At 37.6% G+C, this 27,910-nt stretch overlaps 1 protein-coding gene across 3 annotated transcripts; it reads right to left on the reverse strand.

Annotated features, from left to right (window-relative positions):
• Window positions 1-603: 603 nt before the first annotated feature.
• prss12 (serine protease 12) lies at window positions 604-27,910 on the reverse strand. Of its 3 annotated transcripts, XM_028018602.1 has the most exons (14): window positions 27,845-27,907; window positions 27,443-27,676; window positions 24,330-24,468; window positions 23,269-23,441; window positions 22,247-22,397; window positions 21,500-21,678; window positions 20,764-20,905; window positions 20,440-20,660; window positions 16,239-16,380; window positions 12,018-12,223; window positions 11,116-11,194; window positions 9,416-9,538; window positions 3,779-4,074; window positions 604-1,693 (listed from the first exon to the last, which is right to left on the reverse strand). In XM_028018602.1, the coding sequence occupies exons 2-14, from the start codon at window positions 27,600-27,602 to the stop codon at window positions 1,371-1,373; spliced, it is 2,334 nt and encodes a 777-aa protein (XP_027874403.1). In that variant the 5' UTR covers window positions 27,603-27,676; window positions 27,845-27,907; the 3' UTR covers window positions 604-1,370. The 3 variants fall into 3 exon arrangements, with proteins under 3 accessions (XP_027874403.1, XP_027874401.1, XP_027874402.1); XM_028018600.1 differs by having other exon boundaries at window positions 27,443-27,910; XM_028018601.1 differs by having other exon boundaries at window positions 20,461-20,660; window positions 27,443-27,909.

Consider the following 27,910-nt stretch of genomic DNA (forward strand, 5'->3'; position numbering starts at 1 on the left):
ACCAAGTCAAGACCATGACCGAGGGAAGTCGAGACCTAGTCAAGACCATGACCACCGCCCCGCGCTACATGACACAATAAAATGTGAAATATGATCAAAATTGCTAATCAAATTGATCTGAAAGATTCACATTTCCATAAAAACACCTAGATATTAAATACTTAGCGCTGAAATAATTTTAATCAATATTAAAAGCAGAACAAACTAGGTGTGCAAGCAGCTCAGTAATTACGCACACCATAATAGATTGTCATAACGTTAGGCAGGTGAGAAACTTACTTGGTACTTTCTTCCTAAGTGTCTGAGCAAAATGACAGAAAGAATATTTGACTTCAGATACTTTGTGAGCTCTATAGCCATAGACTTCATTATCAGTACTTTTGTGTTGGGTAACCATTTTGCCACACATTGATAGTTGCATTGCAACTATCAAAGCCATGCAACAATATTGTCAAAACTTTAGAAACTTTTGGCTATATTCTGACTTTGATTGTACATATTTTCAATTTTAGACATGGACAAAAAAATATTATATATGTTAAAATATTTAAAAATATATTAAAATATCTAGAGTGTGATGAATAAGAAGAGAACACATTATGCCTCCTTACAAATGTTTTCCTTTATAGGTAAATATTACAATGAAATAATAACAATAAAGAAAGTAAACATTGGCAAAAGAGATACTGACATTAATGTCTTTCTTCAGTAACCAACACTGTAATTACAACACAAGAAGAAAGTGTGGCTGCAAAAAAGAACCACTTAGAAATGCTGTTTAAGTTTGGATAGAGAAATATTGTCTATCTGTGCAAATGTTACACAGCACACAACATCAAACGCAATATATTATTAAACATAAAAGATAAAGGCCTGAGCAATATTAAGACATGAAAGAATATTCTTGCATAAGTTAAAACTGAGAAATTACACAAGACTGAAATGGGGCTTGAAAGCACATTTTTCTGAGTATCACACAGTTAAATTAAAAAAATAGGTCATTTTAGTGCAAGTATGCATATTCATGGACAGACAGATCACTATATGTTTGGTCCCTTTTTTAAGACAAACTACATAATAATATCAAAAATTACAAGAAGGTCACAATAAAAGCTTGCACACAAAGCATAATTTAAATAATGGATAATTTTACAACAAAAGATATTTCAGCTATGGCATACTCATAAGTGTGAAGAAACTTCAGCATTGTTTTTTCACATTTTTAACCTGAAAATCCTATTTTCACCTTTTCGTCAGGCAATATGTATATTACCATGACAACAGATTGTCATAAGTGAAATGTATTGCTGCCCTGTTTTTCATTTGACCAATCGAGTCCTGAGTGGTCACTTCTTTCAGTTTGTCAGCCCTCATTGTGTTTTCTCATCACGTCCGGTTATTTTGCGTATCCATGTGCTAAAGGCAGAGACTTTGGTGTAAACACCAGGGGACTGTTGTGTCCTGCAAGCATGACCCCAGGAAGTGACCCCATAAACCACCCAGCCCCCTCCTGGTCGCTCACACACCAACGGACCTCCACTGTCACCCCGGCAACTGTCCACGCGCCTCTCTGACTGGACGCTCCCGGCGCAGAGCATGCGGCTCGTGAAAGCACTGTGGAAATACTGCTGGCAGTGGCGGCGTGGGAGAAGGGACAGCGTGGCTTGCTGTAGGGTCTTTGAGTATGAACGTCCTGGAAAAAGAGATAGGAGTTAAAAGCTTTTGTGATTTCTGGTAGCATTTGAGTATAAAAAAGAATGGGTTTAGTTCAAAATTCAGTGTAAAGTACGGCTGTTTGTACTATTTCAACATCTGCATTGACAATGTTTTCAAGCAAAATTTCTTATCAAGACAAATTAGTGTCACATTTTTCACAACTGGATCGATTAGCATAGCATCTAAACGCTTTCCATATATGAAAGTCATTCACAAATGTAATTACAATAATCGAATCATAGCAGTACTCTGTCTGGACTCCTGTGGGTTCATTCACATTGGCAGCTAAACGCAACTAGAACTTATGGTGCTGTGTCCAGTTAAAACTTTTTACAATACCTGGGTTCACTTTTAAGAAATGCAGTTTTCATGAGCGCTGCAGTGCATCTCGTCACTTAATGCGTTACCTGGTAAATTTAAATCACACTAGACATATTGTGCTGACGTGTGCCAAGACAGGACAAATTACTGAAGTCCAACCTGGGAAACACTGTAAGTGTAGGCTGTTGAACCAAAAATAATAGCCAGATATTTTTGATGTACTTAAAAAAGAACTTTTAGAATAAGAGTAATGTAACATGAATGTACTACTTGATCTTTTGATACAATAGTAGCATGTACATTTTACGCTCTATATCCCTGTTTGCATGCACTATGTACGAAAAACAAACAAAAGAATGACACATCTGCTTCAGAGACCTCATAAGACTAATATTCCCCAAAATGTGCGTTGTTTAAAATTTAAACACACAAAAGTCACATTTTTAGATCCGCTAATATACAGCTCTGGAAAAAATTAAGAGACCACTTAAAATTATTAGTTTCCCTGATTTTACTTTTTATATGTGTTTGAGTAAAATGATCATCGTTATTTTATTCTATGAACTACTGACAACATGTCTCTGAAATTCAAGAAAAAATTGCCTTTCAATGGGGTTCAGTGCAGTGGGCGCTTAATTATTTCCAGAGATGTACAGTACATGGCAATGATAGAAATTCACAGAAGCCTTATAGTTGAGCAAAAGTCAATAAAGGGCCACTTGTGCTATTTCAAAAAGCTGTTCAGTTCAGTTTATTAATTATGCTAAAGTTCAAATATTATGATTGTCCCATAATTCAGAGTTTGAGAGCAGCATGAACAGGAGCCATCCTGGCTTTGTGGGGTAGCATGGAAACTTGGGATAACTACAACTGCAACAAGTCTCTGTTGAGGAGGCGGCATTGTTTTGTCTTGTCTCAGAGGCCACACACCGTCATTAAATATCCATAGCAGCCTTGGCTGGTGAGTGAGTGTGTGTGGAAAATTGCCTGCATGTCTGATATCAGAGGTGGCAGATAGCCAAAGATAAACAGCTGTAGAAAGTAGACACGAGCCTTGAGTCAGACACTCACTGCTAAACATCACAGACTCTAAATAGCCTCTATGCCCTAACTTAAGTAAAACAGTAAAACTTTCCCACCTGTTCACCCCAACATGCATATTTTATCAGTTAGGAATCATACGAGCATTAAGAAGATCAAAAAGCATTTCGATGTGTTGAGTACAAGTTGTTACTGCACAGTAAAAGCGTGACAGTGTGCAGGCCTCTGTGATATGTTTGAGGTGATTAATGACACCAGCATGGAATTTAAAGATCGCTAACAGATGTGTGTGTCTGTGCAAGCAAGCACAGGATGAAGTTGAACGAGTGCAATTTACAAGAGACGTTCATTTCTACCATATCTGGGTTTGCAATAGAAGAGGCTCGAGAATTTTCAGACAATGTTTTTCTTTTCAGGGGCCTCCCACTATTGCAATTATGTCTTTGCGCATAATTAGTGGTTTATTTTGTTTTCATTTATTAATCTATACTTTCAATCAAAAAATTACTTAATACTTCAATTCACATATTACTGTTTCATATCAAACTTTGTTTTTTAGTGAACATTTTTATTCTGTTCTTGTTATTTTTGATATTTATTTAAATACACAAGATCTAAATAATCTTGTGTATTTGTCATTGTATACGAAGGAACTCGAGACAAACTGTGCTACACTTCTACACTTATTCATTAAACTGACCTGTGTCCCCCCAGCCTGTAATGTGACAGTTGCTGGCCTGTTTGAGCACTTTCTCTTTCCTCATGGGCAGGCAGGCGGGAAGGACGTGACGGCTAAACGACACACACTCTCCTGGCGCCTGGCCCACCGCCCCTGGTGACAGGCGAACCAGGGCCAGGTCATAATCGTTGCTGTGGGAGTGGTAGTTCGAGTGCAGGATGATTTGATCAACGCCATACTCCTCTTCATACTCCTCCGGAACAAGGGAGTGGTAGTCCCCCAGTCTGACTTTATACTGCTTGGTGCTGTTTCCATACCTGTGGACATCAAGAAAGTGTTAGTTTCACATTTTACTTTGTCACCTAAAACTTAAGTGTATTTTCTTGGGAATTTATGTGAGAGAAGAACACTACTATGTGTACAATTGGGAAATAGAAGGAAAACGATCTGTCATTTTGAATATGCACAGTGAAGCATGCAATTTTATTCAGCAAACCTGATTATATATTTCATAGAATAATTTTATTTATATCAGTAGGTCTTTTTAGTTATGCCTCTACCAGATTTGCACAACTAGATACAAAAATGTTTATCCATTATACTCTGCTAAATAGCCCCAGCTGAGTCAGGTTGGATGGAGAGTTTCCAACCTCTTACCAGAATTGATCAGCTTTCTATTACCACAATAGGATTTAGGTCTGACTTTGCTGGGGTCATTCGAAGCGCCATCTATTTTTTCCATCGACTCTGCCAAGCTTCCCCGTCTCTCCTTAAGCAAACCGTTCCCAGAGCATGATGCTGCCACCAGGTATAATGAGGGAGAACCAAAACCAAAAGTAAAATGTTATCTCACGTGTTTGCTCTTCTTGTTGGCTTGTGACAAATATTTAAACAGAAAAACATCTTTCTTTTTGTCATTAGATTAATAGATGACCTGTTGATAAAATCTCTCATGTTAGCTGTTACAACATAGCTCATCTGTTTTTCAGATGAGCTATGAAAACAGCTCATCTGTTAACATGCCATGAACTTAACATATCATGTTAAGTTCATGGCATGTTGTGGTTGGTATGCTGTAGTTTTATATTCTTGGTAATTTTGAATGATGGATTCAATAGTGCTCTGTCAGCTTTTCACAGCTTGGGATAGTTGATTACCTAACCCTACCAGCTTTAAACGTCTGCATAGCTTAATCCCTGACCTGCCTGCTGTTCCTTGCTCTGTGATGCTGATTGTTCACTAAAGGCCTTCACAGAACAGCTCCATTTAGACTCAGGTTAAGGTGACTTCTGAAGGCAAATGATTACAATGGATTTTATTTAAGATTTTCAGAAGAGGATGAAGACAAAAGCACCACATTTTTCACATTTTACATGTAAATAAATTGGCAAACCATGGATCTTTTTCTTCCACTTGTCAATTATGCTCTACATTTTGTTCTATCAAATAAAGTCCTAATATAAAGCTGTAGAATGACAAAATGTGAAAAAGCTTAATACATATGAGGACTTTCTCCCTTTGAACATTCTGAAATCACATTTCAACATTTTAGTGCATCTGCCTTTTAGGTAAGTAGGATTGCACACTTTGTAGCTGTACCCTGAGTTAAACAAACCGATTAAATCGCACAAATTTGTTGCTTTGTGCCTGTGCTGGTTTCATGTGACTCATATGTCTATTATCATCATAATGTTCTCAACAGTCACTTTATTTGTAGCTGTCAGGCACGTTTGGCTTTCTCGAAATGAAGTGGCAGAGAGGGAGAGAGGAGCAGGGTGAGCCAGGGACAGTGAAGGATGGAAACGAAAGAAGAGACGAGGAATGAAAGGAGCAGGCCTTTAGACGGAGCCAAGTCTCCACTTGTGTCCAGTTACACCCGGCAAAGTGTTTCCGGAAAGATCTCTCAACCAGCAAATGCCAATGTGTTTATGGGGGTGTAGAGACACTACTGGCCAACCGCTTAAGTACATTAAAATTTGCAGACATGTACAATCTTTGGAAAGCTAATAGTGGTTATGGAGTAATAAACGATTCAAGATCCTTTCCTAAAAGCAAATCTACATTTCACTTCACGCTCTTGTTACTGAAAGTATCTCCTCTATTACTGCTGGCAAAAGCTCTTCTGAACAGACACAATGTATAAATAGACTTACTGTGTTGGCTGCATGTGACCACTGACCTCAGATCAGCTTTTACATCTACTATTGCTAGAGGTCTGGTGAAACAATTTTCTAACTTCAGCACAAATGAAACCTATGTTTTGTTGATATGTACAGACTGCTTTTTATTTTCAAATTTATGAGTGTTTGTGTGGTTTAGCTTATTTTAGTTGTTACCACTCATAGAGGTTGTGACCGAGAGAGGGAGGTCCCTTTTTTAGCCCTTGCATTCTAGCTTGCATACTGAAGAAGACTTTTACAAGCTGTCATTTGTTTGGAGCATGAAAGAGCAACATGTGATCAGACTATCAAGACAAAACACTCCAACAGTTTGATCTTTGCAGACTAAGTATCATGTTAAGAACAAAAGAAAAAAACAAAAAGCTAGAGAGCACAATGAGATTAGAAGTAAGTGTTTTCATGGTGTACCATTAAAGTGTAGCTTTAAGAAAATAGCTACTCTCCTAAACTTGCCCACATCTGCAGAGAAAGCAACAAAGTGTTTTCTAAAATGATCAGTATCCCTTAAACTTTTTCAGATTTTATCACTTTGCCATCGGTTTTCTTATAATCTTTGAAGAAAAGTGTCCCCCACAGAATGATATTGATACCATAATGTTATGTTGCCTGTTACCAAACATGATGCAGTGAAGTCAAAAGTCCCTATTTTGGTTTTTGCGCTCTCCTACTTAAATGCTGCAAATGACTGTTGGAAGCTGTTATAGCGAGCTGTCAAGATTGACAGCTTGGAGCATGAAAGAGTAATTTAAGGGCAGGCAAAACAAATAGCTTCAAGAGTTTGACCTCTGAAGGTACTTACAACATTCTTACGAAGAAATGTTCATATTGAGCTGTGACATAGCAAAGAGGGATTTTGATAACATAGAACTGAAGAGTCATGAAATGTGGTAGTAGAGTGGTGAGGCAGACGCAGTGGACCCAAGTTGTGGAGAGTAAATTGTGATTTAATGATGAAAATACAAGATTCCAGGCAGCACAGCGAGAGTAAAAGGTAGGAGCTAATCTCTGGTAGCAACTGGTGTAATAATGACAGGAACAGGCAAGAAGATGGCAGACAAGAAAAAGACCTGACAAGGAACAAGGAACACAGTTAGGATTAAATACACAGGGAGACAATCAGGGGAAACAAGGAACAGGTGTAACCAATCAAGGGGTAGACAGGACAACACAATTTAGGTGTGCTCTTAGCGTCTGTGAAGTCACAAAATTGAAAGCCAGAACAATGTCATACCAGTGTTGAATGCAATATAATTTACTCAACACCATGACTCAGTTGGTCAATTATGAAGGTATCCAATACAAAAGCAATACCTAAGGCAATAAGTGTGCAAGCAGCTCAGTAATTATGCACACCATAATAGATTGTATTAACTTTAGACAATGCCTACGTGTTTTTTTCTCTCCTGTGATGACACTCTCCTGTTAACTTGTTGGGGGGAGTAAAACTCCTCTAAATAAACTACATAATGATTTGTTTAAAGCAAAGGAGAAACGGACTTATGAATAAGTTAGTGCTGCTATCTGAAACATCTTTACAATTACCTTCTAGAGGTTGAATGACTTCATATTTTTTAAGGTCGACTACATCATGATAATATTCGAGTCGACGTCGACTAGTCGCAGTGACATCATGGTGACGTAAGCGCAAAACGCTTCACAACTACTTGGAGGCTTTATCAGCTATATTCACTGCAAATATTGAACCCAGCCTCAGTTTTGTCACGTGATTGCGACTAGTCGACTGGCCCAGAAAAAAGTCAATGCAGAGAAAAGAATTGACTAGTCGATTAATTGGTGCAACCCCTACTACCTTCTACATTTTATATCACACTGGTAAAGATCTGTGAAAAAAAAAAAAAATCTTCTATTTTTAAAAAAACTCCAACATTTGTTTGAGTTAATTAGTTAAAGGAGAAAATAATCCCACATTAAAGAACATATACGTATATACTGTATATTGACTGAAAATCACTGGTCAACCCACTCAGTTTCTAAAAAATAAAAGAAACTGTTACCTTTGACTGAAGCTAAAGGTAACTTGACAAGTGATGAGCTTTTAATTCAATTTCAAATTTTATTGAGTACAATTGTAAGCTTACACAGAAACCTATTGTTCACTCTTCAAAATAGGAAAGATAAAAGAACATAGCAACTCGCCTAAGCCAGTTTATATGTACAGTTAAATCATTGCAGTTACCTTAAAATGGTATTAGCCCCCTTAAACCTTTTCACATTTTATCACCTTAATGTCAAAAACCTGAATGTTTTATTTTAAGCAAATGTGATGTTCAAAACTTACCTGCTTTAATATTTTTTCTCAGCTTTACTCCTGCTGTGTGTTTTGGTCATCATTATGCTGTTTGCTCATTAACAACACCTCTATTTTCTTATTGCAACTCCTGAAAACAATCAATAGTACTGAATCCAAATCAAGAGTTTCAGATTAAGTTTCTTTCCACTTTATATTTATGCACTACTTTGTTTTCCCTCCACGTGTAATTAAATTTAAATACTTGATAGTCACTGGTTCTACTCTAATTCAAAAACTTAAAACAACATGAATGAGGTTGGATTACAACCCATGTTTATCTGGTTACCACACGAAAAGGTAGGTTGAGCAGTCTCTCAACCTACCTTGAGGTTGAGAGACTGCTGCAAACAAATTGCAGCAGTTTGTTCTTTTCAGTGTGAGATTAGTGCACTGTAGTAGAAGACATATTTCCTGCAAGGATTTTTATACTTATTCACAATGGAAACCAACAAATGTAAATGTTGCTTAATTTTAATCATTTCAGTCAATGCTGAACTTTTATGAAGTCTCATATATTCTGGGAGTTCAAAGTGTCCTTAAATTGCCACACAAATGCTCTTTATGGTGTTTTTTACATTGGAAAGTAAAGAGCTTTTAATGAAAAACATACATCTGACTGTAAATGTAAGTCCAGTTTCTCAGGGAAGAAACTGGACTTGTAAGTGGAAACATCTGATGTGGAAACGTCAAGATTTATAGCAGTGGAGCGTCTCATGTAGCAAGTTGTGGTACTACGATTAACTGTAACGACCTAACCTGAAACCTAAGGAAACAAAAAATATTTCTCCTAAGATACATCTTAGCATGTACTTTCTAAGCAGTAACTGCAGACTCTGTGGTTAGTCTTCCTAAATCCTTATTTCCTCTTCAGTCATTGTTTAGTGATTAATTTTATGTTTCTGGGACCATGTGAAGGATCCTGAACCACATGTAACCATGCTTTCTTTCACCTATGTTATGCTACAGCCAAATCACCATCAATTATCCTGAAACAGTGTGTTACAGCCTGTGGAGTTAGTTTATTTGAATTTAGGCCTCAGGCATCAACCAAAGGCCAAACATGCTAAAGTCAAAGTATGCAGAATCACTGTCACATTTACCTCAATAGAATTATGTTCAGGACTTTAATAGAAAATAGCAAGCATGATAAAGTGTTTGTTTTTTGACCTTTTGAAGCAGTGTGCGGAGGTTAGGACCCAGCATGTGTCAATGAGAGTCCCACCACAAACCAGCCTCCCATCTCCTCGAGATCCTCGCAAACGAATGGCAGCCTGCCAAGGCCAGCCGCCCCTATAAATACAAACACACCCCCATGCACACACACATTTCCTTATCACTAACAGAGCAACTACACAATTGAAAAAAAAGACAAAGAAATTTGCAGGGTCGCATTTAAGATAAACTGAGTCCCACTTAGGCAATGCAACAAATTAGAATTAAATCGGTGCATGTGGCCATTCCACAGATATATGTATAAACAGAGACACAAACAGAAAGCCATTATAGTAACATGAGCACATGATTCATGTTTGTTTGGAGGGGAAACACTAACATGCCTGTCAGAAAGAGTTCACAAGAGGCAAAGTGAAGTATAAACATGCATTTCTGAACCACAGTAATAAAAAAGACATGAGAAGTTCACTCTGATAGCTGCAGAAATATTGTAGATTTCCCATCATCTATGTGCCGTAGGTTTCTCAATGTATTCTGAATAATTCTTTCGATTTTTTAAAATTATATTTGCCTTCATCTTAACTCATTCTACAAAACAATTTTTCTGTTTTACTCTTCCCTATAATACCTAAACTTTTCTGCTTCAGAGTTCAAATTTATTCATTACTTTTAAACAAGTAAATTAATATGTTGTTGTTTTTAGGTTCAAACTGGCAACATAAGTTAGAAGTAAAGGTAGCAAAGGGTATTCGATGAAGAGAAGATATTATTTGAAGATATTATTTTATCCCAGCTGATTGACAGCTCATTAAAAATTAATTTGAAGTTTTATAACATACTGGTAATTTTATGTGCCAAAAAGAAACAAAATGGTTCTTACATATAAAAAAAATGACAGAGGTTCTTAAAATTAATTTTCCAGAGTTCAAATCACTTTAGATCAAGAGTCTGGAACAACAACTGATGACAAAACGATTTAAAAAAAAAACATATATATATATACATTTATGATGTCCTTGATTCTTTTTTGTTTTTTTGATAGCTGTTTTTATTATTTGAAACAAATGGGGTTGCATCATACAACTGAGGAATTAAGAGAAAAAAGGAAATAAGAATAATTCAACAAATCTAGCAAAAGCTTGAGAAAAAAATTCACTTGATATGTGGCAACTGTATGAAAGAGGTAAACTTCAAACGTTAAAAAATAAGTTAATATTAAATAAATCTGATCCTATTGTTGTCCAGATATTCTGACATTCATTGTAAATCATATCTTATTAACTTAAATAATAATGAACATAACCAGCAAACTCAAACATTCTTCCATACTTTATTTTAATTTTTCCAAATAAACCCAAAACTATAAAAAAAACAACAAACATTACAGCTATTTCCTGACTTCTCCAGGTACCTTGTTAAAAATCGGCCTCCTCTGTTGCAATTAGTTTGATATTTATGAAAGGACAAAGATCCCTCTTCAGGTAAAGGAAATTGTATTCATTGCGCAACTTATTAATTCATCAAAAACTTAGATCGATTTAGCGCCGACCCATAAAACCCAGAGCTGGAAACATATTTTACCTTGTGTTTTACATGGTATTCATACCAGCAGCGTGTAAACTTGAAATGTGGTCATTTTCTCTGACTGGTTCTCTTTGTTCTGTTATTAATCCCATCTGTCCCCTCCATCTTACCTCAGAGAGTTCTCTCCTCCTATGATCCGACGCTGGCGAGTATGTATGAGACGCAGACCACAAATTGAGCTGACAGGATCTGAGAGAGGCAAAAGAGGAGCCACTGATTGTGTGTTTGAGCGAATGTGTGGAAAGATGATGATCGCTATACCATAAACTTCAGCTCGGATTTTCCCTTTGTTAAATATTTAGACAGGCAAAAAAAATGAGGTTTGAAATGTACCTTTTAGTACAAAATATGAAGCTGAAATCAATTAGAAATATAATTAATTAGGGCTCCTTTTTGGAGTTTGAGCATAATGAATGTTAAAATCTAAGCAGTGAGAAAAACTCTCTAGGCACTGGCTTTAACTATGGGAGTTGTGCAGGCCATACCTAGTTTTGTACAAACTAGCTCTTACTGCATGTGTGGCAGACAGGATGAAACAAAAACATAGATTGACCATTTAACCATCTGGAGGCCTTGCAAAAGTATTTGTGCTCCTTGATATTTTTTTACATTTTGTCTTGGCGTAACAACACATTTTAACATATTTTATTGGGGTTTTATGTTATAGATCAACACAAAATGGGTCAATCATACAGTATATAGCACTGTTCAGTCCATCATCAATAATATGTATAAGATTTTTTTTTACTTTTATTGTGTTCATCTATTAAATAAAACCTTTATAAAATACACCAAGATATTTGTCTTTCCAACATGATAGAACTGGAAAAAATTTAGTTTTTTTCACTCAGAGAATTTTGGCTTTCTGCTGAGCAGATCACCCAGCTAGTTTTCTTCAGCCATGTCTGTGTTTACTGCACATGACAGAATGGCAGTGTTTGCTAAACACATTACAGTTTCTGTGTAATTCTTCACATAACTCAAATAACTTTATCTTGATAATTTGACTGACCTTTGACCTCTCTGTTGCTGTGCTGTGATTCTCCGTAGTCACAGATGACCCCGGCATCCTCGCTGTGGCGGCAGTTGTGCGTGCCGGGCTTCTGTTTGATGCAGTCTGCCAACGAATGCTCCTCGCCGTTACACTTCACGTTGTCGACGTGAATGGGACCTGTCCCTTCTCCAAAGTATGCCATCACACGAGCCTTTGCAGCACCCCTGTATAAAACAGACTTCAAGAGATATAACAGAAGCCTCTGCAACCAACAAAAAAAGGTTACAAAACAAAAACAAAAATAAAAGAAAACTAGGTGTAGACGATACAAAGAGTTGGATGAAATAGTGTGGTATTCCTAGGTTGTGATCCCAACCAGGTTTAACACTTTGACAATTTGATCTAATAGACAATGTGATATCAGGAGCCTTTAGGCTGTGGTTGTGAATATATGGTCTGTAGCTGTGATTTTAATTAAGATTGAAAAGATAGCTGAAAAAGATTTTCTTATGTTGCATCCTTGAAGTTTGGTGGGTGACAAGTCCTGTAACTCCAGTCATCCATTGGGGATCTGATGTCTCTTACAAAGTCATCTTATTATGCACGTGTGTCTCCGACAGCTCCCCGAGCAATACTTAGCATGCAGAGGGTGAACCTTCATGTCACTTGGAAGCAAGCCTAGAAACTGACATCATGCCTCTTTTGTGGGTTTCTCTAACAGCACACACATGTGTAATTGATAAAGTAGAATAAAATCTGCTTTCGATGGAAACTCCATGCTGTCCATTGAACAATGTGGACACCTTTCTTTCCAATAAGCATGTTGGTTAGAACATCTGTTTTAGCAGTTGAATGGAGAAGTGAATGATGAAGTCAATGTGAAAATAGGGGTTGATGAGTCGAAGACATCTGTGATAATGCAATAAATTCGTGAAGTCTTCTAACCAAAATGAATTAACATCCCACCTTTCATGGAAACAAAAGTGAGTTAAGAAAAGTTTCTACATGATTTACTAGTGTAAAAATAATAAATGGCAAAAGGGAATGAGACAAAATTCATTTTGGATGCATAAATTTGTGTAGGTTATTATAAAAGATTCTTCAACAACAGAGACCTACATTCTAATACTTACAAATATAGTCGATTTCATCATTCTATCAATCTGTTTTTTCTCTCCATACAGGGTCCTGCAAATATAATTACCGTATGCATAGTAGAAAACTTAAAAATTGGAGTCTATCAAATGTTGTGTGGGGGTTAATCATTTGCAGAAATGCTTTTGAAGTAGATCTCTACAAGTTCATCATATTTGGTGGCTGAGGTTTTTGCCCATGTTTCTTTACAAAATAGCTCAAACTGAGTGCAATTATTAGATGGAGAGTGAGCAGCAGTTAGATCTTGTCACAAATTTTCAAATGGATTTAATACTGGATTTAGCCAAAAAGTTCATTCTCAATTTCTTCTAACCAGAGGACCATCTTCTGTTTGCTTTTAACAGTGAGTTTTTTCTTGCCACTTTCCATGAATACCACATTTTGTGAAATCCAACTTTTGTGTGTTTAGTTCCAACAATGTGTTTAGTTAAAAACACGAAGCAATAAAGTGATAAACATTACAATGTGTCTCATCTTGTTCCTTTTTTTAATTTAAATATAGGCATAAAAGTTTTGGTATATATTCCATGTTGATTTGTATTTTATAGAATACTCCAACTTTCAAAATTCCACATAAAAGCATTTTCACACGTATATCAATTCCCTACACGTCAAGATGCAAGTTTACAATGACAGTGTGTGCATATTTTATGCCTTAGTCCCTTTAAAACTACTTTCCTTACATCTAGGGACCTTTGTGTAATAAGCTGTCACCACACCCAGCATGACACAAAGGGCAGGAACTAACGTGGCTGTTATACACCTTCAGCTTTTTGCCTTTAATTCTTCCAGAGTTATGCTCTCCAGATGTTGTATTGGAAAAGAATATGTCACAGCAGAGTGTAGCTGAGAGTCCTTTTTTTTCTTTTAATGAGTCAGGAAAAATGGAAGCCTTTTGTTTTTATTCTGTTTTCCATTGCTGTATCTTCGCTTCTCTAAAGGAACAAAGATGCTTCACAAGTAAGCAAAATTATAATATTTGTCATTTGTTAGTCCTGGCAGTTTCTACAGTGCTTTTTTGTCACACGTTTGACCTCATCAAAGACAGATAAACATAACCTGATTAAATAAAAATAATAACATTTCAAAAGCTGAGTACATTTTTAAGGGAAAATGCCCATTAAAACCACCCATGTGCTCAATTAGACACTAATTTGTCCCCCCTCTCCTGATCCCCATGGCCATTAGCTGTTAGGCAGAAAAATAATGATACAAATTAAACCAGTATGTCCATTTCTGAATGAATAAAAAAATAGACATATTTATGATAAGGTTTTGGATAGACCTAGTCAAAGTCCGGACTTAAAGTTGACTGAAATGCTGTGGCATATACATAAACATGCCAATCCATCTTGCACTCCCTTAAATATGGCCAAATGAAAACAATTCTCAAATAGGATTCATCAACAGCAATATGGAAGACTTATCACCACTCAGAACAAACACTTTGTGAATGTTGTTGCCACCACATTGGTTTATACAAGCATTTACTAAGTTTAGAGGGCAATTATTAGCATATAGAAAGCTTCAGAAAAAAATAATAAATCATCCTAATTTAATATTAGTTGAAGGATTTTTTTCTGCTGACTTGCCTTTAACTCAGTGTGAACTATCCATTTTCTTTTGCTTATTCTGGGGTCAGCTTGAGGGGCCAGCAGCCTGGCAGCAAAGGCCAGACTTCACTCTCCCGAGCCATTTGGTCCAGCTCCCAAGTGGCCCGAGTGGGAATGCCTTGGGATTCTCATTGCATTCTCTTCAGCTGGACTGGGAATGCTTGTTGATTTCCAAGGGATTCCCAGTCCAGCTGAAAACCATGGTTCTTCCGGCATGCCCTGGAAGCAGCTCTAGTAAGCCCTAACTCTCAGTTAGTATTTGCAAATGCTCAGTTTAACGATTTTCCTGCCTCCACAAGCCAGAGTAGCAATGAGTACCGTAATCTGCTTAGGCTGAACTAGCAGTTCTCAAAGAAATACAAACTTGAATATGGGTACTGTTGCCAATGACGCAAAAATTTGCAAATAAATTTGTAGGAAATTTATTTCCTACAAATTTATACCAAATGTGGTATTTTGTTGCAGAATAACTGTAGTATAGTTGGACAGTAGAATGGATTTTGCTAAGAAGACATTAAAGAACAAGCAAGTAAAATCTTTGTATTTATACTATTTGTTTTGATAATTTGTAAATGTTGTGGCTTTAATATTTACAGAAAAAATAATACAGACATGTAATTATATGCAGTTTAACTTCATTCATAATTTCATTATTTCAATAACATTAGATCGGAGCCTTTAAATATACAAAAAACTATTTTTACTTTGATCCTCTTTAGTAGTACATTTCCACTTATCCAAGATGCATAAAGCAGCTAATCTACATTAAATGGGAACAGCACGCGTTGCAGCAAGATATCGTCTTTGATAGTCATCTAAATCTTATAGCATTTTCTTAAACCTTTAATTTGCAGTTGTGGTCAAGATCAGGATGTTGGAAATAGGTTCAAATTCTGGAGAAATACTTAGTTTGATTTTGTGGCTTTGGAACATCATCACTTTTTACATTAGGCTCAGCTAAGTGAATTCAGACTCCCTACTCTTTTTGCACAATCCATCAGCACCTTTTAGATCTGGCATGTGGCTTATGTTTCTTTGTCTGGAATGTTTTTTCCACTTCAAACTCGATCACAAATATCCTCACAGTAGTTCTTGCTGAGTTACAGGCAAGCCATCTAAGCACTGAGAGTAGAACCACTGCTTCTCCTTGTTAAGACAAGCCAGTTGAGGGGTGCTTGGTATCTGATTAGGATGCCTCCTGGATGCCTCCTTGGTGAGTTAGAGGCAGGTTTTAAAGACCTACCTCTTTGTAGGTCTTTAAAACCCAACAATATAAGGAGCCTAATGCATTTTTGTCACAGGTCAGGCTGGAATTGTACATATTTAAGTGCTGTGTGTGACACTGACACTTCCAAACGACAAGCAATATATCTTACTTGAGTAAACCACAGGGGATTTCATGATATGCTGTTTATAGCCTTGTTTCTAGAAGTACAAAGCTGTCATAGAGGCAATTTTCAAATATCAATACCTGTAGCCCAGCTGCCTACACACCACCTCAGCATCTTGATCAGTCCATCCATCATCACAGACAGTCCCCCATTGTCCAGACAGAAAGAGCTCAACCCGACCTTCCCTGGAGCTTTCCCCTCCCACAAGCCGCACAGGGATACCTGGAAAAAGGACACAAAGCAGCTCTATTAAATCTAGACTGATTTATGACCAAATATGAAAAGACTTTAGACGGTTTTAGAAAACTGTACAAGGTATTGTAAGGACGGGATTTCCAGTAAGGAACCCAGTATTTTCACACTTAAGAAGCACTTTGGTGATAGCAGGAAAAATAGTTCTGCTGACATGAAACAGTTTCTACATTTGCCTTAATTTAGGCTGTGACAATGATAAAGATTCATTTCTACTTGCCGAAAACACTCCAAACAGAGTTTGGGAAGGTTTAAACGAACTACTCATGCATTCCTGACAAACCTGATCCTCCGGGCAGAATGTTTCTGTAAAGGCAGCTTGAGCTAACACGTACTTTACAGGGTAGTAGTTGGCACACCTGTCTGTCTTCTTACAGAAATGTTAATTGTGTGTGTGAGCATGGAATGGGAAACTCCCAAAGTCTTTTCAGTCTGTGACGAGTATTTATTTTCCTTTGCTCTCTGCTCTTTCTTCGATCTGTCTTGTTCTGTCTCTCTCAAAAGTTATTGACACACATGCACAAACACACCGTCTTTCACATCAGTCAGAGTTTTATGTTGACTGTTACTCGGTCAGCACACTTGCTCAAACATATGCACGTACATTGATGCCGTCTGAGTAGACACTAATGGGTTTTCCGTGTGGAGATTTAACCTATCAGTTTACACTCTTACTAAGTCTAAGTTTGGACAGACGTTCTGATGTTTGCTTTGAGAAGAAATAGGTTGTGAGAATGTTTTAAAGCTATTGAACATGTGCAAGCTGGATGTTGTAGACAGTAAGTTCAAGGATAACACAAACTTTCTCTTTGCAGCCTTCATCATAACTGCAACAGAGTTTAACATTTAAAAAAAATCTTGTGGTTTCAGAGAACAATAGGGGTGAGAGATTAAAGCTGAGGAGAAATGTTTGCTTCTCAGTCAGTGCTGGTGAATGAGGAAATTCTGATGTGCTCCTGCTCCGAAACAGAAACACTTCTGTTGCTATTAACTAACACAAACATACATTCATTTGTGTTTCCATCATCTACTAACTTAAGACACTTCCCAAAAGATGTGATCCTCTCTGTTAATTTGATAGCAATCAAATTTATCAAGAACAAGCAATGACAGAGAGCTCTCTCATAGCTTGTTTTAACTTAATGCTGTTGAGGAAAATATTGTAGATCATACAAAGAAACCTTTCTGAGTCACAAATATGAATATTGCACAGCTTTAGCAGTAAGTGAATTTGCTATATTATTAACTATTTCAAATCATAAACAAATGAAATACTGTAAATGCTTAAAACCTTGACCTTAGATGTACTAAAGATTTGCCGAATATCCTGAATAACTGGGTTTGTGCCTGGAAAATAACCTATTTAAAATAAATCTAAATTCCAAGAGTGATTAAATTGTGTTTAAAATTTTGAGTAAATATTAATGAGACTTGTTGCCATGATGAGTGTAAGCTTACTTCTGACTATGTGTCTCAACATCAGTGTAAAAGTGACTGAAACACCCAAAATACAAAAGAGTGCCACCATTCAGAAACTGATCAAGCTGAAATTATTGAACCACACTTTCTCTTTAGCAGTATTTCAGAAATGAAACAAGTCCCCAAAAATGAATTCAACAAAATACAATATACTGAACTTTGTTTAACCCTCTCTCCACTGTATGTAGGCTCTATAAGTCACAATCTACCTCTACACACCACCAACACAAAGCACCGATGTTCCCACAAAACTCTGTGTTATGATTTCTAACAAGGGTGAAAGAAGGAGAGAGTTCATAGCACTGCCTGGTTGATCTGCTGTTAATTCATTTCCAAAATAAACCCAGACAAATCTCCCTGTGGCATGCTAGGAGGGGAAGGAGAGAGCTGTACACATACCAACAAACACTGAAACATAAATATACTCAGATACATATTGCACTTCTAAAACACATATTCAGTGGGGGTTTGTGGGAAGAAGCAGTTCTTCTGATTCTTTCCCAACATTACCCCCTAAAACCACATACTGAAAACGCCATCTCTCTCCCTTTGAGCTTCATTATACTTTCATACAGAACAGCCATGTGAAACCTAAATTTACTTTCTTATATTCCTTTCTAGTCTTATCACAACTTTACTGGTGCCACAAATATGATTAACAATGCTACATTCAACATTTCTCCTTGTTTAGCTGCTTATGATACGTAAATCTCTTCTGATAAAGAGTTGCAACTACATGGTGACAAAGCTGCTCCAGTAGGTTGTAGAACAACACTGGTGCCGGGTACAATTTTGTCTTTTTAGTCTGATGTGTGGAAACTCTGTGTATTACCTATTTAACATTTGCAATGAGTAGGTCTAGTAAAGTGATTTCACAAGGAGCGCTGAGAACAGTGAAGTGAAACCAGAGACTGCAGCGATTACAATTAATGACCTCACCTTCCTTGTGTCACATTGAGAATGTTGCCTTTCCTCTAAGTAATCTGAAATCTAATTGTCTGCAGGTTCAGTTTGGTAAAGATCTTAGATCAAATCAGCTTGTGTTTTCTTTTCCAGTAAACTGCCTACGAGCAGATGATCCAGATTAATGCTAACAATCAATAATATGTTAGTGACAAAAAATGCTTATAAACTGGGGTTGTACAACTAGAGATATATTTATTCATTTCTTTGCAAAAGTTTGACTTTTTTAAGTTTGTTCTGACATAGTTACTAACATCAATGTAGCATACTGTATTGAAATCTAATTTGACAAATAAAAGTACTAGTGTACAATTTCATGGACAAGAAGTTTTTTTTTACATGGATTTTAAAATTGTTGAATGCTTTTGTTTTCATTCTCTTATACTCTGACACCCCTCAATAAAATGCAGTAGTGAAAAACTAATGCTGTAGATCACCCTAAACACACCATATCCCATTGCTTTCTTATGTAGCATGAGAAAGCAACGTCATGATTTGGGGATGCTTTTTTCAAATGCACAGCATATTTTTGGAGATTTGTGAAAAAATATAAAAACTGTGTCATTTTTCTTCTTTTTTTGTTAAAGAAAGTAGCCTATTAAAAATACTAAAAGGCTGAGGACTGCACTTTCTTGTAGTCTATTGGTTATTCAACATGTACTCTTTTAAGCAGCCGACACATATAAGATGAAAAACTAATGACCTAAAACAATTCATTCCTTTTAACTTGTTGAAAACTGATGTGGATTTGAATGATTTGAAAAAGGCATTTTAATGGTCCCTAAAATATTACAAAACCCTCAGTTTTTTCTGTGCATATAAAAAATTTTGAGACACACCATCATCATTTCTTGAAATGAAGCCTAGGCGCAAATTCAAACTGGAAGACTCTTTTATCCCCACCGGGACCCGTTAATTGAAGCGACCTGGCCACAATCGTCGACCTATCAACGCCGGACCAAGCCACGTTACGTCCAATCATCGACCAAGTCCCAGCTGATAAGGACCTTCATTCATGGCGTCCTTCGCTCTCCAGCCGAGCTCAACCCACCACCACCCCTTCTCCTCCATTCGCCTGGTCCTGAGGCCCGCACCCTTCTTAAACCTCCACCACCAGTGCCGGGCCCTGGGGGATGACGTTCCTAACAGCATCGGGGATGCTCATCTGAAGCCTATCGCTAACGCTGCGATAACCGTTATCCCCAGCCGGGGCCCGAGCGCCAAAGACTTTAAATTCTGTTTGTCAATAAACTCTTCCAATTATTTTCTCATCTCCATCTGAGTCTCTCCAGATTGAAAGAAAATACTTGTTCAGCAACACCTTTATGGAAACCACTGCCATGCCGGAGTTGTAAATTAACTTAAACTTCTTCATAAAGTCATCAATAATATACTACTTTCATGTATGTTAATATAATGACACTAATGTGTTTAGTTAGATTTCAGCTGGTATCAGTTATAGTTGGCAAGATCTAATCACAATCGCAAGAATTCAGAAAATTTTCCTGTCTTGTTCAGAAAACTTTCCTGCACCCTTACATGCCAAAAATAAATTATGCATGACAGTGAGATAAAATACTTTCTTACTAGCTGGCGGACTGTCTGCACCTTGTTCAGAGCTGCAGGCGATGTTAACATCTTCGTGGTGTGTGCAGTCATGGCGGAGCCACTCCCTTCTGTTGCACAACAATAGACTGGGTTCTTTTCCTGTGCAGCTCACATCGTCCAAAAGGATTGGACCCGACCCCACCCCAAACCGTGGAACTGGGTTCATGTCGAGTCCTTCAGAAGGGAGTGTCTCGCCCACCCTGCCATGTAATATAAAGGTCATACATCCACAATTAAAACCATATTTAAATGATTTGATTTGATTTAAATCATAAGTGAGACTAAATAAATATGTCAAATTACCTGTAACCAAGCTGTCTACACACAACTTGAGTGTTTGACTCTGTCCAACCATCGTCACACACCGTCCCCCACTGACCATGGTAGAAGATTTCTAAACGTCCCTCTTGGCTTCCAGCTCCCCCAGCCAACCTGATGGTACCATCTGTCGAGATGGAAAGACAAAAGAGCAAAGCGCTCGTGTTGATTATAGTTTTGCATTTTTTGAAGAGTTTACTTGTTTTATGTTGAAGATGGTCATAGATGTACTTTTTAGATAGGAAATACCAAAGTCAAAAAACACAGAAAGAATACAAAGAATTCAAATACCTACTAAGCAGGACACAAAATAAAATAAATCCTATAAATTCAACGCATAAAAAAACAAAAAGGACATGAATGCATTTGTGCTTTCAGTCCAGCAAAATGTTGTATTTCTTGATGTGAATTTTTTATTTAGTTATTCTACTAACTTTGCAGTATTTTGTACTCTGATTTCATGATTTTTTGTGAATTATTTTGTTGGGATCAACACTTTTTTATTCTAGATATCAGGTTGTTTATCTTTTTTTTGTTGAACTAATATGTATGCCCATATTTTCTCTTACACCCTCACTTGTCAAGTCAAAATTATCCCTAAGCTAAGATAGACCGTGAGTAAATGTTTCAACAGGAAGAGGTGTAGCTTCACATAAAAGTTCAGCTATCATGACAAATGTCAGTTTATTGATCACTTTTGAATGGGAATCTGCTGATTTACCTGTAAGAGGACTGCAGGACACTCCAGCATCCTCAGAGTGCAGACAGTTGTGCTCTCCCCAGGCACTTTTTGGACACTGCTCCAAAGTGAGCTCATTGCCTGAGCAGCGCACCTCGTCCAACCAGACGCGGCCTGTACCTTTGCCAAAATGTGCTTGGCTCCAAGCTCTCGCAACTCCACTGAAAAGAAAACACAATGTCCAGAAAATAAATGGTTTGCCCTGCAGTAACTCTAATGCGGTGCAAAATTGATGTGGTGACAAATAGTGCCTCACAAGGTTTAAATATGATACAGCTCATATTTAAACTGTATGGCACAGTTGTGCATTTTAGATTTTTAAACAAAAAAATTAATTGTCACATAAGATTGTGTAAATCACAACCATTGCGGCACATTTGCAGAGAATATAGAATTGCTAAATATGCATAACTCCATGGTGCGAGAATCCATGCAGGAACAATGAGACTGGTTCACTGTTTGACTCCCAGATGTTCTTTACTCCTCACTCCTCTCTCTGTGTCTGAATGGAAAGAATACTTGTCATACTTTCAGAGGCGCATGGAGAGAAAGATGGCTCACCACCCACATTTATTCTGCTTCATTTTCCTTCTGTCATACGTATTCCTCAATACTCAAAATGTGCATTCCTATCTATAGCAGTGCAATTTGTTAGTAAAGGTTCTGGATTAAAATAAATAAATAAAAAACACATAATTTGTTTGTGTGTGTGTGTTGCCTTACTTTTACCTCAACCCCAGCTGTCGACACACCACCTCTGCATCACTGTAGTCCCACTGGTCATCACATATGGAACCCCACTGTCCTGCGTGAAAGACCTCAACCCTGCCTTCTGACTCTGATTGACGTCCAACCAACCGTAAAGGAAGGGTCCCAACCACTAATGTGCACACAAAATGAAGTTCACAATTTTACACACATCTTTATACCAGGATCTTTGTATCTTGACTCATTAGTATCTTGACTCTTTATGAAAGCATACACACTTGGACTTTTGTTGATTTTGCTATATAAAACCCAGAATTGGGGATATATTTTATTGGGATTTTAATTGATAGACATACACAAATTAGCACAAAATTGTTAAATGAAAGTATGTTGAAAAAGGGTGGGAGGTGGCACATTAGACAGGTTAGGGATAAAGTTCTGGGTTACAAAACTATTGACAAAGTGTAAAACATCACACAGTTAACAGTGAAAATTGAATGTTATATGACACGAGTAACAACTTACCAATACATAGCTGTCTTCCTAAACTAATAACTGGCTAAGAAGAGCATTCAATAAAGAAGCAGCCAAGAGATCTGTGGTAAATTAGGTCAATTAGGAGGATCATGGGCATCACAATAATTCTGTGTAAACGGGACGTGTCCCCCTTATATTAGAAAAATATTCAGTTGGACCCATCCGCCAGTAGCCTGGCCATTGCCTTCCTGTGCAACTGTGCTCGAAAAAGGTTCTAACACTTTGCGTATGTGTGCGTGAGTATGTGAGGAGGCATACTTTAGCATGCACCAGGTTATGCAGGTCTATCAGATAAAGTCCAAATAAAATGCATTGAATTGTGAAGTTGTATGGACATAAAATGAGAAAAACGTGTGAATACTTTTGCAAGGACCGGTCAATCCTAAGGATTATTATTGAGTATTTTCGAACTGTGAGGCTTTGCTGGCTTTTCAGACCTACTTTTATTCAAGCAAACATCGATACATCAATCCCAGAATCATTCCTAACACATGAGGCAGGCCTACCCCTCTGTTGGGTGCAGGTAACCGCTGCAGCCAGAGAACACTCCTCGCCCTTCCAGGTAGTTTTGGGACACTGGAGCAGGTCTGGCTCTTCTCCCTGACAATGAACCGCCAACCAGTGAAGCCTGGCTTGTTGGCGGCGAAACAAAGGAACTGCACGAGCAAGACCAGACACCCTAAGAGGAGATTGTTGGGCACATAGGTTATTTGTGCAAAACAAAACTAACATCAGTAGCTTCGATTGGACTTTTTAAATGCTAAACAATTATATGTATAAAAAAAATATTTCTTGCTATGTGATAAGAAATCAATTGGAAATTCAGTAAGTCCATCCCGACATTAGGTTTACAGGCCTCTACCAACTGGTTGCTGTAATCCTCAGTTTCCAGTTTGCTCACCAGCAGCTTTCAATAACTTAGCATGGGAAAGTCATCAGCGAGACTTCCAGCCATTATATATGGCTGACATTTGCCCTCCCTCCTTTTGACTGTGTGCTTTCATTGACTTCTGTGTGAATGCACACATGCTGCACAGACCTGCATTCGTATCAGAATGCGGGTCTGTGCTGGTGTTAGTGACAACATGTGTAGCAAGCATATAGAGTGACTGTGTTTTCCAGGGAAAGCAGATTCCTCATTCGAGCAAGTATGCCCCATATTATGAACACAGCTGATATGAATAACTGCTTTACAAGCTCCCCCAAGACCTTTCTCTGGCATAGCTATACCTCATAGTTAGAACCACGAGACAAGTCGCACGCAAAGGTCGGCTGGGGAAAGGCGTGAGCTTGCAGCAATGTAAATAACTGAGCTAATTAAATACCTAAGGGGAAAAAGGGCAAAGGGATGTAAAGGTCATAAAAGAAAAGTACACACACTTTGGAAAGAAATGAGAACAGTTCCTAGAATATATGCCTGATGAGTTGCTAACAGCAGCCCCAGCTTGAGAATTTCTAACAGATGACAGATATTGATTCCCCCTTCGCACCTGTGTTTGAACACATATGTGGGAAGACAAAGCAGCAAACGGACACAAGCGAATGCATGCATGCTGCTGGCTCTCACCCCTCGTCCAGCTGTCTGCAGACCACTCCGGCATCTTCGTCCTCCCAGTCGTTGCCACAAACGGACCCCCAAACTCCTCCCAGATACACTTCTACCCTGCCATCCAGCTTGGAGCGACCTCCTTGCAGACGGACTGAGCCTGGGGTCGAGAAAAAAATAAGAGAAAAAAAATCGTGCAAAGTTAGAAAACCGTTAACAACAAGGTGCGTGATAAGTGTGGAGACATTAAGGTTCAGTCAAATTTGCAAAGAACAGATAACAAAAAAAAACAAAAGACTGTTTTTTTAAAAAAAAAAAAATAAAACCACATCAATATCTAGGAATGAGACACCTATAGAGATTATTGTTCTGTACGCGAAAAAAAATATTAGCTTATCTCATGTGCTTGCCATGCCACAACTTCTCCACAAAAAAAGCTAAAGCAATAACTGTTTGTTGCAAAACTTCAACAAGACAAGAAAAACAAGCTTGATTGATTTTTGAGTATTTCATACAAGAGTAAAAAGGCAAGACAAAGGAAGACAGAACAGAGGCATGTGAGTTTGTCCTGGCAACTTAAAATGACTCACGATTGTGCAATTGTGAGTGATTTTTATGTATCATAATTCACTTTTGAAAGCACAGGCGTCATGTTGTCTTGTTAGTGTGAATGCTGTAGGCATTGCCACTCAAATATTTCTGCGTAATTTGTGTTATTTCAACCATTCAACTTTTATTATATTCTGCTTATTCAGGACATTAAAACTGTCTTTTCATATTGACATCTTATGAAATATTCAGCTTTCTGTAATCATCTCCGGCCCCTTAGAAATGAATGGAACATTCCATAATTTTTTAAAATTCAGCTACAACTGTTGCGCTCTTTCACAGGTAATTACTTCCACATACTTTCAGACAGAAATACATTTCAAATTTCTAAGTGTAGTCACAACCTTCAACTACTCCTGTTTATTTCAGCTTTTTTTATATCTTTTACAGGTTTTATAAAATCACTCTTCAAGTTTTTGTTTGCATTATGCTCAGTCTTCAGAAAAAAACAAAAAAAAAAAAACAATGGCTCTTTAGCTCTGAGGATTCCAATAAAATCCTTCCAACCCTTAAGCCAAATCAAAATCCATCCCTCCTTTCAACCCTTATTCTAAACTTCTTCCAATACACCATAACACCATAATACACCGTAACTCCTCCACTCCTTTTAACTCAGCTGGCTTTAGCTTTTTAGCTCATAAACTATTGTTATTGCATTTATAATACTCTTTGGGTGGGATTTTTGCAATGACCAAAAGTTTTCACTCCTCTTCTACAGTTTTTCTAGTTGCGTTTTACAGACTTTATTCTGCTGCTTCAGCCTATGTCCTCCATTCTTGGAAGTCTTCTGCAGTTGAGTTCAAATGCTTCTCCAATTCTCACTAAAAATATTCAGCTTACAGCATTTACATTGCATTTTTGCAGGAAGTGCACATTTTTCTGGTTTGATACTGCTCTACAAATTTGATTTCATGCAGAATTTAGGGAAAATACATTATGGTGGTATGTTTTTAAATGGACCTACGTCCTTTTATGAAGTGCATGTAAATTGACTTTTATGTCATCCTTTTTAAAAACAATAATACAAAATAAATACACTTTAGTTGTAGTAAAAAAAACATCAAAAAATATTGTTTTGATAAATTATTAGTAGTACTTTCTCACAGCACTGCATACGTTAATGGAAAAAATATAAGCTTTCTGTAGAAGCTTGTTAATTTAAATGCCTTTAGCACATTTAGATGCATGCAGATCTTGTACAAATGATATGTTGATATTACAAAGAAAAACTAAGAAATATCGACATTTTTTGATCATGTGGAAGCTGATATGGTACAGTATACTGCACATATTATTTCTTTAGCTAGTATTTTTTGCATGCTTGTTCTTCAAATGTGTGTCTTTCTATCTTTCTCCCTTTTAATATGGATGACTTGAACAGCCTAGTATGTAGATCTGCTAAAATAGTCAATGGATGAATGAATGACAAGAAAAAACTTGGTACCTTGCAGCAAAAAGGATCAGGGCTTGGGCTCTTTCTGCTTGCAATTTGCATATCTTGCCTATGAATTTTACACTTTATTTGAAGGAGTAAAGATGTACAACAAAAGCTGCTTGAGGTCCAGTATATGGTGAGCTATGTCATAAACTTCTGCTGGTTCACTGTGTTTTATCAAGTCCAAAGTCAGCCCCTGTTGAAGGAACATGGGCTTTTTCAAGACGACGATGATGCAATAGTTCAATCTAAAGGAGCCACAAATGAGTTCTAACATACTGTACAGCACATATAGTTTATTTTTTGACAACTGAATTTAGGTCTCAGGTCTCATAAATAAGCCATTATGTTGCAAATTAACAAAAGTCAACACTTCTGTACATGCCACTTTCTGCATAATGAATCTCTATAATGAGTTTCACCTTTTGAATTATTGAGATAAGTTAACATTTTGACATTCAAATTTATTGACATGTACATTCCAGATCTTTTCTTTAATAAGAACAAATAACGTGTTTTTAATCATACATTAAGAAGATACAATGTCTATGGGTATGCCTGTGCTGACACAACACCAATAAACTGGGTAGGGAGGTAAAGGTGTGACTCTTTTTGCTTTCTGCAGATCTGAACTTGCTGCAGAGAAAACTCTGTCAGAGGCTTCCCTCATTTTGTAACACAGAAAACAAAAAACGCCTCAAATAGAGACACTGCTTAAGTATTCATTAAGCTATAAAAGATTCAAAGATGCATGGTTTGCTATCGCCATTTTTCAGTAACAAACCACATTCTTCCACCTAAACAACACATTTATTAATTATCATTGCTACTACGCAAATAAATAGTACACGTGCAGTCCTAAAGGACGCCCCGCAGGCACTGCGCTGCACACCGCTGGAAAGCATCTGCAGACTCCTCTCTCCATCAGCTCAAAATTACCAACACAAAACAGAATAGAAGGTGTCTTTTCTTTTCTTAAAGGTGCATCAATTTTTAAATAATTAATCAGATTACTTGAATTATGCGTGTTTACGTCTGCTGGTCATGTCACACAAAAAAGCATTTAATTGGCAATAAGGTGCATGTTTACCATGTTTACAGTCGCAGTACCCCCAGTCAACTCTGCCTTTGTGGTTCCTAAAAAAGCACCAGGGACGGATCCTGCCGTCCGGGTTGCGGCAGTGGTTGTGCTCTCCTATCCCTTTGCCCGGATAGCGCTCTTTGAATCCGGCCACCTCCGTCCAGTTCATGCACCGGCTGGCGGACTCGGTCACGTCGATGGCTCCCCGGTATGAACCATCCTTCCCCCGGCTCCGTGCGCAGTCTGTGAACGGCAGGATGAATGAGGGGAGGCTGCTGGAATAACAGTCGCTCGCAAACACAAACACGACCACTGAGGCAAGAAACGCCGCACTCATGTTAGGTCTGTGAGCAGAACAGCTGATATCGGCGGAGATCTAATGCACTCATCAGCTGACGGGTTCCCACTCACCCAGTCAGCTTCAGCGCTTTGCACTGGGAAGAGAGTGTAAGAGGAAAACGACCAGCATGGATCCTT

The sequence above is a fragment of the Xiphophorus couchianus genome, chromosome 5, assembly GCF_001444195.1.
Source record: "Xiphophorus couchianus chromosome 5, X_couchianus-1.0, whole genome shotgun sequence".
Classification (NCBI taxonomy): Eukaryota; Metazoa; Chordata; class Actinopteri; order Cyprinodontiformes; family Poeciliidae; genus Xiphophorus; species Xiphophorus couchianus.